This window comes from Prenolepis imparis, unplaced genomic scaffold, assembly GCF_030444845.1.
Source record: "Prenolepis imparis isolate NDT839.2.m4 unplaced genomic scaffold, iyPreImpa1.0 SCAF_11, whole genome shotgun sequence".
Lineage (NCBI taxonomy): Eukaryota > Metazoa > Arthropoda > Insecta > Hymenoptera > Formicidae > Prenolepis > Prenolepis imparis.
In genome coordinates, this window is record NW_028141169.1 from 9,875,204 (window position 1) to 9,891,972 (window position 16,769).

Consider the following 16,769-nt stretch of genomic DNA (forward strand, 5'->3'; position numbering starts at 1 on the left):
ATTGTTCCTGCCATTTCTGCCCACTCTTGCCCGCCAGTATTCGCCAATCAATTCGATTCCGTTTTAATTTTTTGAAAATATTCTTACAGCTTCGAAAACTGCAGAGAAATATTTCTAATCTTCTTGTGGTTGAAAAAATAGAGATTATTAATTTCAAACGCATAGAGAAAATATTTTTACGGCTTCGAGAAAATTACAATAAATTTTGAGAGACATTAAAAATTTTTTTATGCCTGACAGAAAATAGATTATTAATTTCTATCGCATAGAGAAAATATTTTGACAGCTTTCAGAAAACTATATTTTAAAAGACGTTTTTAATTTTCTTGTATGCTTAAAATATAGATTATTAATTTCGATCGCATAGAGAAAATATTTTTACAGCTTCAGAAACTAAATTTTGAGAAATGTCTTTATAATTTTCTTGTGCCTGAAAAAAAAATAGATTATTAATTTCATATAAAGAAAATTATAAATGTCGAAACTAATTTAAGAAAGGAAGAATGTTGCGGACGATATTGTCCCACCGAGGAGGGTAAACTCGGTTCCTTTCTTCTTTCAATCTACACCTGGCTTCTTAAGCGCATGACGGACCACCCACGGATAGGTGTATCCGAACCCAGGTGGAATCATTAGAGCGAGAGATCGGCGCATAGACATCCGTATGCGTATACCAGACTGCTAACATCCGTCGGTTGGTGTATCAAAATGTCATGCGCCGTAAGCCGTCAAGAGTTTCGCGCTCTATACAATTTAATTTTTTTCATAACTTTCCGTCCATTCTCCGTGTTTACTTTGCGTAAAGGGGTTGGGACGCGCTGCACGATATTGCGCCAACAATACGCTACTATATGTGCATGCTTTTCTCCCCCGTCAAGAACATGAATTTTTCACGGTGCGTGAATCTATTTTCCTGTAAGACTGCGAGGGTGCTTGAAGGCACCCCTCGAAGGCACGTGAGGCGTGCCATCAAATAAAGTTGCCAATTAACTCGAGCTCGCGTCATACGTGTGCATCGACTTCCTGCCTCTAAAAAAAGTCTAATTTGCTTCGAGACATTTAGACCGAAACGTTAGATCGATGAAATATACGAGATATAAAATAAGACAAGGACAAAAATGAAAATTTTATTTATCTTTGCGCGCATGCGAAGATTATTAGTCACAATTAAATTAAGGTCTACTTCTACCTGTATGACTCTACGCAAAAACGTTTCGCTAACACATTTGTATAACTGTTTCGAATAAAGCGGAACTTGTCTAGCGAATATCAGATGGTTAATCGATTATTTACATTGGACGGGATCGGGAGATCGTCATCGGTTGAACAATTGGAGAAGTCACTGATCCGTGAAATGACTACCATCGTGGGCATCGTCGAGAGCGAATGGAAGTTCGTTGGGGACGGCCCACAGTCAAGGGTTAACAAAAGTCCGTTACAGTTATTCCTCGAAGTAATCGTTTGGTCGAGCACTCGCAGCAAGCATTGATGAAACGACCCGTAATCGATTTGTACGGTAGTGCATATCGTTTCATTCTCAAGTTTGAAACGCGGTCCCTTTCAAGCGATTCAAATAAACGAGCGAAGTGTACGAGTATAAATACCACGTGTGAAAATTCTGATTACAGCCTTAACACGTATATGAGACATATTTGATTTATAAATATTTTTTAAATTAAAAAAATAATAAATTTTTTAAGTTGAAATTTAAAAATTAAAAAATTAAATTAATCATATATAATTAATAAATGATATGCAAGTAAAAAGCATCGATAATAGGATAATTGTCAAAAGCTGTAAATAGTTAAAGAATGGACGAATAGTGTTAATTTGAATATAAACTTTATATATAAATAGTATACATATTTTTTCAAATTTATACTAATAAGATACAACGCGAGCATTAAAATACTTTCTCATTTAAGTTAATTATAGAGCTATTACGGATTTCTCCCGATCGTTTCGCGAAGGTTGTTGTTCGTTTTAACTATTTCCTTAATTGCACGGCGTGACGGTACATTTAATTAGCTTTGTGATTGAGTCGATGAGAACAACAAACGCGCGTAACAGCAGGACGTAATGATTGCGGCTGGATATTACGGCGAGGAGGAACGGCTGCTTTTATAGATACTGGTTTTACACTGCCTATGGTTCGCCGATTGCTAAATAAGTCGGGTCGACGCGACGTCGGCGTGGACATTTTTTTTTTATTTGCAATCGATTTGAATTTATTCAAGAAGGTAACCCACGATCTGCACGATCTAGAGTCTGGACTATTGTTAATTGCACTCGGGAGTATCGCTCGTAGGATCCGATTATACGCATACGCTTTTCCGGTGAGGAAACTCAGTCGAAGACTCTCGATTTTCACACTTTTATGAAATCGCCAAGCTATTTTATTATGTCGTAAGAGATCGGTACTTTTTTGGCCGTGTATCATAAATCAACGCTCCATATATCGCGTCTGCCATTAAAATACACGGTGTTATGTCTATCTGTGCTTCTGATATTAATTTATCGCCCGCTTTGATCACATGTGAGATCAGTGAGAAAGGCGTAGGCCACGTCAAAGTGTTCCTTTAACACGCCGATGTTTCATGGGTTACCCACGCAGCCTCACGTTTTAGATTAGTGCCTCCGAATAATAATATACAGAGGGTTTGATTCGCAGATATACAGGTTTGTTCTCTCATCTTTCGTCTATCTCTAGACTATATCAAGCACCCTTCTGTACTTGTTCTCGCTAGTAGCCATGTTGAATTACAAGGTGAGTCTATGCTGTAGGAATCGCTTTTTGCTCGACTCAAGGCCTCGGCGAGAGATGTGAATGAATCTAGAACCTGTTTCTCCCCGCATCTCTTCTTCTCACACTTGTCCGACTTCTTTGCGCTCAAGTTGAACGAATAATTTTATTGAAAAATAACATTCAACGCGCTTTTTATTGCGTCCACACGCGCAATTGATATATATATATTTTCTAACATAATTTTTAATGATACTTCTCATTGTGCTTTGTAAAAATTTTCGAAAGCAAAATCTTTTGTCTCTTCCTTTTTCTTTCCTTAATTATTTTTATTTTTATTACAAAAGAATATGCGTGTATAGAGTTGAAAACAAGATTTCATCGACACAGGCTATAAGTTAACGGAGATTATGGAGAAGTAGGAAAAGAGTAACAATATATACTATTGTTGGCATGTTATTGCGCATAGGAGAGAGAGAGGGACAGACATACACACACACAACAGAAATATTATCAATATAATTGTTAAGAGAAAAAAACATAGGGGCAAATATAGAAAGTAGAAGAAGGGGCAAAAGGATTGTGTTCCTGTGCAGGTAGCGCCACGCGTAATCGGTACGACTGCGATGATGTGATGCCGGCAGTTTGGAGCGAGTCTTGCCGGTGAACAGGTCGAGCAAGAGCGAGGCTTCTTCCCTCTCGTCGATCGGTGGCAGATACAGGATACATACATATATATCGGTACCGTCGTTCCTCGCCTCGGGTTTGCTCCGAAACGGAGCCGTGCGATACGGACGGCAACGTATAGTTGTGCCGTCGACCGTTTTATTTATCAGTGCGTTTCCGCATTCACGGACGCGTGGTATAGAGCCGAGAATTTAGATCGGAATCGCACCGATGATGTATCGTTTCAACCGCAAGACTATGTTCGCGCTGTCGACGAGCAATAACCTTCTTTAATCGAAGGTAAGTCTTCGGTCATGGTGCCGTGCTTACCATATCTTATTCCTCCATTCCCCGTTTGCCATTAATAATTGCATACGCTGATGTTGCGTTTCGCGATAAATTTAAATAGATAGGTCATTTAAATTTATAATATGAAAAGCCTATTTCGTTTTTTTTACATAGTTAGAGCGTAATTAGAAAAAGTAATTGCTTACTAAATAAAACTATATAATGTCGAATGCTTCGTCCTCTGCTCATCACTCATCACCTTTCACTGCTTTCAGTCGTACTTAATTGTTACTGGATATCAACACATATTTCTGAGAACAAAATAGAACTATATAATATCGAAGGCTTCGTCCTCTGCTCAACACCTTTCACTGCTTTCAGTCGTACTTAATTGTTATTGGATATTAACACATATTTCTGAGGGCATTGATGTAAACAAACATCGAATACGCAGCCAATGTGAAATTTAACTCTAACGTATTACCTCGAACAATATACGTAAAATCATATATTCCATAGAAATTATTGACTTTTAATCAGATTTCCAGAAACAATAATAGAATTAATTATTAATAATTATTCATCTTTGACCGTAAACAAAGATGTCACACAGCTCAACTATAAAGTTAAATTAAATTCTACTATCACTATCAACGTTAAATTAATTAAAATAACATTAAATTAATTATTATAATCACACATTAAAATGAGATGCATTTTCTCTTAAAGTTAAAAGTTTTCATTTTATAATTTTTGCACAGGAGTAAAATAATTTTATATTTCTTTTCGTACTTTCATGTATGTATGTTGAAGTTTCGCACAGAATTTGTCGGGGAACAGTGAACTGAAACTGTTAACATAGCGGAGTCAGAACCCAAGTCCTAATTTGGAACTTGGGTTACGACACAGTCTCTTCTCTCATTTTTCGTTCAATTCGAGGCTACCAATGAAACATTAATGACCAAACCAATATCCTTCGCTAGAAAATTTTTTTTGCTTCAACAACAAGAGAAACTTCAATAATAATATATATTATAAAAATAAACATTTTTTTCAAACCAGAATTTTTAAATTGAACAATTTGAGCGATCGTAGCTTAAAAGTTATATAAATTGCTTGAATAATATTTAATTTAAAGTCAGTTATATGCAAATATAAATAAATATAAAAAAAGAGAAAGATACCGATATGCTCTTTACAAGGTTCACGTTAGCCCTCGCGCCCTTTCACTGCTAGACACACCTGACTCTTTGCCATAGGAACCTGCCATTGCCTTTCGGCTATACGTGCCAGAAAGCAGATGTCCATTGTCCTTGCGAACGAGGGACAGCAGCTACCCTCATCATTTCATCGATTAGACCTATAGTTTCAGGTAATAACGTGACCGCTGGCGCGCGCATGTTATACACGTTATAGTCTACACAATCATATGAATTTAGCCCCAAAATTCGAGACCTCGATGATTCGACTCGAAATTTTCGATTCTGAAAAATATAAGCCGCGATTTTTTCGACGATTCGATCGAAGGAATTAAATCATTGTCGCGTATCAACGTGAAATACGGTAAATATCTCGATCGCTCGCACGACGGATATTTCTTTACTCTCCTCCTTAATTCCTAGCATATATCTTTTCCATATTTTTTTATTCTTTACCGAACAGCATCCCATAGAAAGTAAAACTATCGGCCCGGTTGCGTGTCCTCGAACGACATACAGTTCGATATACATATTCACGAATAACGCAGACAGATCATTTTTCAAAGATATCGTGAATTTGATAAAAAAGTCGCGAGTTAATTGACATAAGGAGCCTAAATTTTCTTGAATTATATTATTAATAAAAGCAGATCTATTTATAGTTCAATCATATATCTTTATAATGAATGCATTTTATATATCTTTTTTTTTAGTTTTATTTAAATTATAAGCAAAGGACAGTTCGTGCAAAATTTAACTTCCCCTCGTGAGACATAAAAATGATGAGGTTGATATAAGTGCACGTAATCATGAGTGCCCTATGGAGGGTAAAAATGTGTGCACCTGTGAGTTTTTGTGTTTTAATACGAAAGGTAGAAAATTCATTTAGAGAGACTCTATTATGCATTTTCTTCTGAGAATAAAATTTTATAAAATAATATCTTCTATTTTATAAATGATATATTACGCATGCAATTTGTAAATATTCGCTGATTGGTCGATCGTGCTCAAGAATTATAATATAAAAATTCTTAAAAATATTTATACAATTATTATAAATATTTTTACTAACATTACATTTACTATTCTCTCGAGAGAATGTCCGTCAAAGTGTTAAAAGGGGTGTATTTAATGTCACAGAATAAAGCGCGCGTACTGCATATAACAGTAACGCATCTCGCGCATTGCTTATGATCTTATACCGTTATCTTGAAATAGGTGAGTTCGCGGTACATAGTGCATACATAGTGCATACATAGTGTGTATCTGCCAGTTAATCACGTTGTTTATAATATTAACTGCCAACATGATTGAACAAAATGAGTTGCGCATGACTTACGACAATAAAATTCCCTGCGGACCGTGTAGTTATTGCGAAATATTTCCAGATCTTATCGCAGTTGAAATATGTTATCACATTGCAATGCATGTTACTTTATTCATGATGCGATACTCGTATCGATTTGGTGAATATTTATCGTCTGAACGAATTGTTCAAAAGCACGATATGCAATACATTATGTGCAATGTGTAATACGTAATGCACATAATGTTAATATGCAATGCGATATTATTCCATATATACATATTTCATATATATTCGTACACGTTTAAAATATCACCGCTTCTTAATTGCAAATAATTGCCGCAAGGAAAGAGTTAATGTTATTCAAGTGTATTAACTTACATCTTATGAAAAAAATATGATTCACATTGTTAATGACCTTAGAAATATCAACCTTGGTAAATATTAGTGCGATTACGTATTATCTATAAAGGATATTCCTCGCGTGCCTAATCGTGGCAATCTAATATATTTTTTTTTCTTGTGCCAAACACAAACACAACGCGCGCTTTAAAAATATTTAACATTTACTTTCTTTTTTGTAAAATTAAATGCACAAAGTACTTGCTTTTGTCGCACTAGAAAACAAACGAAATATCGTAAACAACAAATTAGTTTATTATTCGAAATCGCTAATTGACTTTAATTCGTTTTTATTGTTTAAAAATATATTCTTCGAAGTAATTACGCTCGATAAAATGTATGAAGATTAAAATTTAAGATAATTGTAATGACTTTCAAGATATTCCGTTATAAGAAATAAGAATTGAGATGCTTAATTTTTTTATATCCTTTAGCTTTGTGTGCAGTTTTTTTTTTAATTACGCAGATCATTTAATCACTAGAATGGCAGAATTGTTTCACAAAAATGTCTTTAAAAATGTTCATTTAAGAGGAAAAAGTAAAAATAATTGTGCTTATGCCTTTGTGCAATTTAATAACAAAAATTCACCCGGATATGTCTACAATCAAACACAGTTAAAGAAATATTAATTTTGTTAGTATGTCTAAGAAGTTTACTCGACCCTGTCATTATAATCGAAAAGCCAGCTAGATCTCTGCTTTCTCCACTCGAATTTGCAATCGCTTAGATTGCATCGAAGATATGAACCGTTACCTTGTTCTCTTCTAGATATACTCAATGTCTCTCAGTTTAAGTCCCAGTTTATGCAGATGTATTTTTTCTTATTTTAATAAAAATTTATATGTCTTTCCGCGATCTTCTCCTTCTTCTATCAACTATCATATATTCTCTTTTTATTTCTCCATGAAATAATTGTTCTTTTGTATTTAGTGGAATTATGTTACACGCTCAGTTCTACAAAAGCTGGAAATGGGATTTTTATACCCCGCAGGGCACGGAACGTGCAATATGTAATATATGAGAGGTGCAATCCATACTTATTATAGATTATTCGTCCGTAAAGAGTCATTTAAAAAATAAGCATCTGAATATGTAGGAAAATGTTATATCAGAGAGAAGAGATACTTGACAATCTCATTTTGTTGTAGTAAATGATAATAACACCGTAAAATGTAAAATATGCAATAATACTCTTATAGCATATTTTTATAGAATTTTCTGACAAAATAATAAATTTAGAAAATATACATAATATTAATAAGGCTAAAGAAAAAATGTATCATAATTTGATTATTATGTATTATATGCGAGAAGGTTGGAGTGACACGAAGAAAATGTTTCAAATGTGAGAAAACATTCGAACAATATGATTCTTCAACGTTAATTAAACATCTGAATGACAAACACAATATTAATGCATCAAAATATCGAACAACAAATAAAATAAAAAAAAGGTGAATATTATTGTTTTTTTCTTTTTTGAATTAATTCAAGAAAGATAAATAATAATATTTATCGTGTTTTATTTTATTTGTTCTTCGCTATTTTGGTGCATTAATATTGTGTTTGTCATTCAGATGTTTAATTAACATTGAAGAATCATATTGTTCGAATGTTTTATCACATTTGAAACATTTTCTTCGTGTCTTCAACCTTTTCGCATATATATATATATATATATATATATATATATATATATATATAATACATAATAATCAATTTATAATACAGTTTTCTTTAGCCTCATTTATTTCATGTACATTTTCTAAATTTATTATTTTGTCAGAAAATTCCATAGAAATATGCTATAAGATTATTGCACATTTTACATTTCACGGTGTTATTATCATTTACTACAACAAAATGAGATTGTCACGTATCTCTTTTCTCTGATATAACATTTTCCTACATATTCAGATGTTTACTTTTTAAATTCTCTTTACAGACGAATAATCTGTGACGAGTATGTACTGTACATCACATATATTACATATTGCACGTTCCCCATGCTCTGCATGGGTGTACCAAAATTCCCATTTCCAGGTTTTAAAGAATTGGGCGTGAACACGATTCCACTAAATACAAAAGGATAATTATTTCAAGGAGAAATAGAAGAGGAATATACATATAATAGTTGGTAGAAGAAGAATAGGAAAGTCGCATGAATTTTTACTATATCACAGTTTAAGTTCCAATTTACGCAGATGTATTTTCTCTTAGACGAGTAGCACGTATAATAATTAATAATTCTCTCTGTTTAGCTAGAATTTGTCCTTATACATTTTTTTAAATTGTTGAATATTGTTATTGTCAATATTTTAATCTATTTTTTTATATGTGTGTTATTAATATTATATCATTTAAAATAATATTTTAAAATATATAAATACAATTGTTATTCGTTGAGTAGAACAAGGATGTGAAAGATAACGTAACATTTGATAAAAAAAATCACGTGAGAGAGAAGAATTGCGATGCGTAAAAATAAAAAAAAATAGAGGGAAGAGAACGTGTGTATAGGCGGGTTCATTGTACGATTACTTACCTGCGATGTTCCTTTCGTGGTCCATTTTTTCTTTTTTATTCAAAAACGTGAAACAGACATACGGGCGTGCGACAGATGTACATACACGATGGTGACCGTTTCGTGGACGAGGGCTGACGTCATCCGACGACAAACCTTTCAAGGAAGTCCGAGGCTGTCTCGCAAAGTCTCCCTTTCACGTTTCTCTCTTCTTTTTTTGCTTTTCTTACTCTCATCTCTCATACGCACAGGGTGTTCCATAGAATTTACCGTAACTAATATCGTAGGATTTTTAAATTTAAAAAACGTCTCTTACTCAATATGTAATTTTCAGCATTACAAGTATTTACACTGAATTAATAAATTATATACTAAAGGAAAAGAAAGAAAAAAGAACGGAGAAATTCTACGATTGCGCTGAAAATATGTTAATTATATAATTCGCTATTTACACTTTTACCTGTTCGCTTGAATACATTTCCTGATTTTACTCTATGATTTATGTTAACATCAGATTAAATAATTTTACTTGCAGCATACTCGAACAATGCGTCTTTTCAAACGTTATACAGCCGATACGAGCCCGCAGCTTGTTTCGGCTGTATCTATCTCTCAAGATATTGCACCTACTATTGAAAGTAATGCGTCTGAGAGATCGGAAAAAAAATCAAAGACAGACGAAAAATTAGAAGATATTCTTCCAATTAAAGATGTCGACGCGCAAAAGGAATCGGTGGATTCCTCTATTCTGACTCGTAAAGGTAGGAATGTAACAAGTTATTTGTAATATTTATAATATTAGTAAATGCGCACTTTACAACATTCGTATCTATATCACTTTATTGTACATATAATAAACCGTAATAATAAAGAAATTAATTAAACGGTAATAATAAAGAAATGAATTAATTAAATTAATCTTGATTGACAATTTAAAATCGAATCTTGCACCTTTGCGTAAAAGGAATTTCAACTTGGGGGCGAAAGATGGGTCGGAGATGGGATCAAATGAAGAGGTCAGATAGTTCCGAATTACTTTCAGTATCTCGACGACGACGACGATGGAGTCCACATCGGAAAAGCAGCTACGACGAAACTTCGAACGAGAAAGAAAACGTAATATATAATAATACCTTACGTGTTATATGCGCGGCAAAATTGTTTCAGCTAAGATGTTGATCGAATAAAGTCTCTCATTCCGCGAAAGATGTAATCGTTCTGAGTAATCGACACTTTTAGGGTAATAGCGAGTTCCTGAGACCAAAGAGAATTCCCAGGGTGGAATCGTTGAAAAATTTCTTTAGGACCGGCGGCGATCATTCTTTCAACCCCAAAAATTCTGCGAGAAACGCGATACAGGAGGAGGACGTCATCGATATCAGACACTGCCCGATGGAGAAGACGCTGAGCGAAGGAGCGATCAGGAAAATTCCTCTTCGAGGTATCTGCTCCGAGAATATGGACGATCGTGAATTCGCTGGAATCGATCGAGAAATGTTCCTTCGTCAAAAGAAATTACAACTTAGTCGTAGCATTCAGGATCTTCAAGAGCAGCGACGAGTCTTAGATTACATACTTAAGAATCAAGAGATCCTGAAGACGCGACGGGGCGACACGTTCGTGAAAGAAACACTGGAGAACGGTGGAACGAATTCGAAGCGAATCTCCAGTTCCGATTGCTCGTCTACGGAAAGGACGAAGAACGTCTCGACGCGAATGCCTGATCATCGATCTCCTACTTCCGGTAACGCCAACAAAATTAAGGAAAACGTTTGTCATGAATCCTCCTCAGTCGCGCTGACCGGTTTGGAAGATCTACTGAGCAATCTGCGCATAGGTTGCGACGAAAGTGGCTACGATTCAGATAGTACGCGGGCCGGCGCGGATTCGCCGGACAGCGAAAAATTGGCGGTACCTTCGTTGCTGAAACCGCGCAGTTCCTCGATAACATCTGACGATTATCGCGGCTTGTCGCTATCGTTCCTTGCCTCGCGGAAGAAAGACGCAGCGATCAAGCCAGATTCATCGAAAACGTACGCTTCGACGGTCGAAAAAGTCGACGCCGCTGTCGATGCCGCGACAAGCAACACTTCTTTCAACGAATCGATTGTAACTCAAACCACCATGTTAATGTCGGATGACGATACGGATAGCTGCGACGATGACACTTTCGCCGATTTTTTTGAATATCAACCAGACTTAACGAGAACTTATTCTAAGAGGGAAGCGGATCTCTTTCCGCAATGTCACAAGGATCTAATGATAGCAGCGTCTTCCGCTCTGCTTGATGATTCGACGAAACTTCAAATGACGGAGAGTAATGATCCCGACATTACTCTGACACAATATGACGATGCTTCTGACGATGCTGATATGCATGGCATTGATGATGCCAAAACGAAAGTCGATCTTGACGAGAGAAAACCTGTTGCAGCAAACCATGTACCTCAAATGGTTAAATTTCCGAATTTACTGAAGGAGAAGAAATATAAAAATCGCAAGTGCTCCAGTCCGAGCGTGTTACATCTTTTAGATCACGCTGCGCCTCCGTGTAACGACAGTCCACCGGCTAACAAAATCTGTTCTTTATCTAAAATGACTAATCCGCTGCAATATTACAGCCCGAAGAGATCACGTTCCAGTCTAGGACTCGATACAACGGACGTGACGAGGAACGTGGCGAAGAGAGTGTTGACGTTGAACGAGTTCGCGCTTCCCACAGTTTCCAAGACTGTCAATAAAACTCTAGCACGACGGGAATTGAAAACGATGAAACTCACGGTGAACCATACGGTGGGTCTTGGTATATCGATGGAGCGACGCGAGGCGGCCAGACCGTTTTACGTGATCGCCAAGATGGATCCAAACGGCGAGGCGGCTAGGTCGAAGCAGTTTCGTATCGGCGACGAGATCGTCCGAGTCTGCGGACGTAGGATACGAGGTATGTCGATGGCGGAGGCGCGAAACGCCTTGCGAAGCTGCGTCGGCACCGTCGAGCTCCAGGTAGCGAGAGAGCCGATGAAAATCGGCGATACCTGGGGCGACGTCTTGACGCGTACACGAAGCGATCCTGACTCGTGGATCTCAAAGAGCCAAAGAGCCGAATTTCAGTCGGCTTCCCGTGCATCGTCTCCGACGAATCGCACTTCCGATGCAAGGGCATCTCTTGATGACACGACTATCACGACTGGCCGGAAAATAACAGGGATGAAGAAGTTCCAGATCGTGAGGAAACGAAGCGCCGAAACTCCCGCCGTTCAACGAGGCTCCAGTTTAGCCATGGATCTCCTGACGATCATATTAGCGAAGGGTGCGCCCAAAAAATTGGGCTTCTCCATCGTCGGCGGTGTGGACAGCAATAAAGGGCGCATGGGTATCTTTGTGAAAGATATTATGCCCGATGGACAAGCTGCGGAGGAAGGTATATCGTATTTCTTCTATCAAGATATTAATGTGAGAATAAAAATGGAAAGATATAATGATGTAATATAACGTGGAGAAAACAATTTCTATATTGGTTTGCTCGTAATATTGTTAAAGGTACTCTGAGAGCGGGGGACGAAATTCTAGCTATTAACGGCTCCTCGTTAGACGGCCTGACACATGCCAAGGCGTTGCAGATGTTCAAGAATGCCAAAGCCGGGAATTTGATACTTCACGTCGCCCGAAGAGACCCGGCGCATAAACGGTTGTCTCACATAAACCATGCAGTTTAGAGTTAATGCGATATTTAATTATTAATACGCGCCGGTTAGTTTTTGCTTCGCTCTATTAACAACCGTGTCCCACTGGGCAAACTTTATTTGCTTCTTGCTTTCAGCGCTGTTAATTAATAATTATAATTATATGACATTTAACAAAGATTTTTTTCTGTGTTGCAGATATGTTACGCAATCAAAATCGTACGATTGCCTCAACAAATTAACGAAGTCCGCCGACGAATGAAAATATTGCCATTATCATCGTTATCGAATTAATCTCATTATTGTAGATATATAATTATTTCGAGAAATTTTTTTTTCAAATATGATTTTCCTTAGGATCTCTCTCTATTAAATTAATAATTTATATTTCAAAAAAATTAAATTATTGATATTGTGCGTTCGAAAGATTTGACATACATCTAGATTAACATCTTAATATATTTCCAATAATATTTTATACGCAAAAATATATACATATATATGTATGCACCGTAATCGAACCATAATTGTGATAGCAATTAATTATTTTCACTAATATTCGTAATCGAATTCTTCTTTTTCTAACAGAAAATTTTTTTTTACAAATAAGAATATTTAATCTCATTGAAATCTCTAAACAAAATCTCAGAGATGACAATAGTCAGCATTTATTTGCATTTATATATATGTATGTTGCATATTTAATTAATTTATTCTGTTTCAGAAAAAGGAGGAAATTAGAGAAAATTAAATTATGTATTGCTATTGAAATATTTGCATTTCAGAAACACACGTCTATTTATACATAAACGTTATACTTTAACGTTAGAGATGTTAATTAAAGAAATAGAATAGTTAGCGCAATAATGATATTACACAGCTTTATAACCATGTCCTGTTAGATATAGTATGCTAACAATTTGGAATATGGTTTGACTTAACAGCATCGTGGGGGATTTGACATATGTTTTTACTTAAAAACGTATTATTGTGTAAATCGAACTACGCAAAAACTAAAAAAAAAAAAAAAAAAAACTAGTTTTGTCCGAAAACGCATAAGTCATCGATCGCGTATTGTTACTACAATAATGAATAATCCTTATTAAGTTATTTGTTAAGAGACTGACATTATGAATGTCTACCTGCAAAATGCTGTGATATCGATTATAGTCGTATCGGCTCTGATATTATTACAAACTGTGTATTTAAGAATAAATGTGATGTTGTTAAATATAAAAATATATCTTACATGCTTCCTTTTAACAATCCTCAAAACAAATATAATTTTGTCCATCGTACAATATATGCAAATTTTTGAATTTTTATCTATAGTTTATTGGTGCTCGAATTGAAGACGTATCGATGAAGGAGTTTCTAAACGTTTTTATATTTCAGAATTAATTAATCTTTGAACGATAAGAATGCCGTGAAATAAGATACTCCCGTTCTCACCACCTTAAATCGAATAGGAACGTATAAGTCATTTCCTATATATTTTGTAAAATAATTTTTCCAGATTCTCGTACTTACTGTGGCGAAGATTGCCATCGATAACGGAAACAAATTACCTGCTGTCAATTTGCACGGAACGACACTTCTGTAAAGAGTTATAATTAACAATGATTTTAATCTTGGTGAGAATTTATACCATTCCGCTGCATATCTGTGAAAAGATATTTCTAAAATTATTTCATATAAGATTTTCATCAAAATTATGCAAACTAGGAAATATTATAAAAGATTTTTTTAAGTTAAAGTTGAATTTATAATTATTAATATTTTAGATATTTTACATATATCTGGATAATATTACAATTTTTTTTAATCGCGAAAATTGATTTACAAATTTTAAAGCATATAGAAATTTTTAGAACATGATCGAATAAATCATATAATTTTGAAATATTTTTGATAAGCTGAATTTCGGAATGATTTAATACAAACATAAATATATGTATATGTAAAAATATAAAAAATTATTACGCTCGATAAAATATATTCTGACTTTCGTCCATTAATTTCTGGCCGGAATAACACACGATTATCAGTTGCAGCAGTGCTCCCGCGATTATAAACAAAAATCTAATTATTTCTTCCAGTTGGTCTAACACATAGACGATCTATAATATACATTATATATCAAAAGTGTTATATATATATATACATCCACGTCCCATCTCTGAAATATAATTATAATTTCACGAAATTTTTACGTAATAATCTTGATACATAACAATGCCGATTATGGGAAAGTTGATCATTTAAAAATATGTCCTACGATATTTAACGCTTACGCGAACTCCAATCAGACTGAAAACCGCGCCAATGATTAATGAGAAGCTAATTCCCACAATCTTATGCGTGTCGTTCAATATATCGACATACCTACAAAATAATGATGACTTTAATTAATAACATTCTCTTTTATTACAGTCTTTTATTACTAGATCATCTTTCGCGAGTTCTTGCAAAAGATCAAACACGGAGGAACTCATGCTTACTCTAAAGCGAGTTGATGTTTCTTCAAACACACAATGTATTCTCGATATATCATTTTCTCATCGAACAAGTCATACTCTGCATTCGCGCGATATCTCGTCTCGTCGTTCACGTTCGATATTACGTTCTCAATTTCTTGACTATAATGCGATTCTTGTGATAATTCGCGGAAGGATATCTGTCGGACGAATTTTTTTCTACCCGCACATTTATATCGTACTTACCCGATAACTTGGAATAAACTGCATGCGTGCGCGGTGCACGCAATATGCATAGTATCGACAGCCACCATAATGGTCATACCCACCGTGATCATGATAGTGGTGTACAAAAATATTGCTACAAAATACTTATTCTGATCTACCCCATATTCAGCATAAATTGCGAGGTGTCGCGGACGCGATTCATTAAGAGGCAGCACAACATCGAGAAACATCGGTCCTAATGAAGGTATTGTGATAAACATTGACATCATAACGTAAATCAGTACTGCAAATTTTAATAATATTATATATTATTCATTTGATAATATTTTTATACATAAAATGTATCAATCATTATATAGGTATATGTATATATGTATACATAATTTCTTTTTTTTTTTTATAATCACTCACTGGAATAAGATACTGAAAATTTCTGTGATATACCAGAATAATTTTTCATAATTCGAACTTCGAAATCACTTGTAAATATATTCCAATGGTTTTCCATAGTTTCGTATAAACGTTGAAACTATAAATCATAAAAGACATTGCAAAAACATTTAATATTAACATACATATCTAAACATACATATAAATATAAAAAGAGAAAAGTACATTTCACTTTAATCAAACTAAAATCATTTAAGATAAAATTAACACATTGATATTAATTGTTGTTGATGTGTTTCAAAATTTACCTTACTGCGATACCAAAGCTGATTCAATAATTTTACAAGGAAAGCCAGCGTTACAACCATTTGATATATACATTCGAAAATCATTTGTCCACTATGTCTATGCATGTACAATGTTATTATCTGCGGTTAAATTATATTGTAATCCGAAAATATATATAAAAAAAATATACATATATATTATATATCAAAAAATAATATTTAGCATGATAGAAATTTTTGAAGACAAATTAAACGTCCAGAAATTCAAGTGTATCTATCATATATATTACCTCGAACGGTAAGTAACTTATTTCGAGTATAACGCAGATTATTGGCAATAAGTGTCTCGTGAGCTTACGTTGGAATGGCCAAAGACCTAGGCACGACAAAAATATTCTATTAATATTATACTCTCGAAGAACATTCACCAGCATGATTCGCTTCTGCTTGTTACGATAGAAATGAAGAGTACCGCGTGCGCGCGTGTCGATCGATCTTCGCTAGGATCCGAGAATCGTAAAATTATAGAGGTGTCGGAAGAATTGGAAAATTACGGGATGTCAGATATATCGTCC

General features: G+C 34.8%; 2 protein-coding genes across 4 annotated transcripts; one reads left to right on the forward strand and one right to left on the reverse strand.

Moving 5' to 3' along the window:
* Positions 1-3,399: 3,399 nt before the first annotated feature.
* LOC145942446 (uncharacterized) lies at positions 3,400-14,036 on the forward strand. 3 transcript variants are annotated; one of them, XM_083049180.1, is made up of 6 exons: positions 3,400-3,709; positions 9,665-9,890; positions 10,094-10,245; positions 10,369-12,550; positions 12,670-12,879; positions 13,011-14,036. In XM_083049180.1, the coding sequence occupies exons 2-5, from the start codon at positions 9,677-9,679 to the stop codon at positions 12,843-12,845; spliced, it is 2,724 nt and encodes a 907-aa protein (XP_082905306.1). In that variant the 5' UTR covers positions 3,400-3,709; positions 9,665-9,676; the 3' UTR covers positions 12,846-12,879; positions 13,011-14,036. The 3 variants fall into 3 exon arrangements, with proteins under 3 accessions (XP_082905306.1, XP_082905305.1, XP_082905307.1); XM_083049179.1 differs by having other exon boundaries at positions 12,670-12,817; XM_083049181.1 differs by having other exon boundaries at positions 10,172-10,245; positions 12,670-12,817.
* Positions 14,037-14,137: 101 nt separating this feature from the next.
* On the reverse strand, positions 14,138-16,629 carry LOC145942458 (odorant receptor 10a-like). The gene is made up of 9 exons (XM_083049195.1): positions 16,485-16,629; positions 16,216-16,335; positions 15,929-16,046; positions 15,536-15,800; positions 15,314-15,451; positions 15,107-15,197; positions 14,796-14,932; positions 14,343-14,475; positions 14,138-14,267 (listed from the first exon to the last, which is right to left on the reverse strand). The coding sequence occupies exons 1-9, from the start codon at positions 16,626-16,628 to the stop codon at positions 14,214-14,216; spliced, it is 1,200 nt and encodes a 399-aa protein (XP_082905321.1). The 5' UTR covers position 16,629; the 3' UTR covers positions 14,138-14,213.
* Positions 16,630-16,769: the final 140 nt, after the last annotated feature.

Coding starts and splice junctions, on each gene's coding strand:
- LOC145942446 (XM_083049179.1), top strand. CDS start 9,677: ATGCGTCTTTTCAAACGTTATACAGCCGATACGAGCCCGCAGCTTGTT. Junction 9,891..10,093: donor CTCTATTCTGACTCGTAAAG/GTAGGAATGTAA, acceptor TTTGCGTAAAAG/GAATTTCAACTTGGGGGCGA. Junction 12,551..12,669: donor TGGACAAGCTGCGGAGGAAG/GTATATCGTATT, acceptor ATATTGTTAAAG/GTACTCTGAGAGCGGGGGAC.
- LOC145942458 (XM_083049195.1), bottom strand. CDS start 16,628: ATGCTGGTGAATGTTCTTCGAGAGTATAATATTAATAGAATATTTTTG. Junction 15,801..15,928: donor ATTTTCAGTATCTTATTCCA/GTGAGTGATTAT, acceptor TAAAATTTGCAG/TACTGATTTACGTTATGATG. Junction 14,268..14,342: donor CGATGGCAATCTTCGCCACA/GTAAGTACGAGA, acceptor ATTCGATTTAAG/GTGGTGAGAACGGGAGTATC.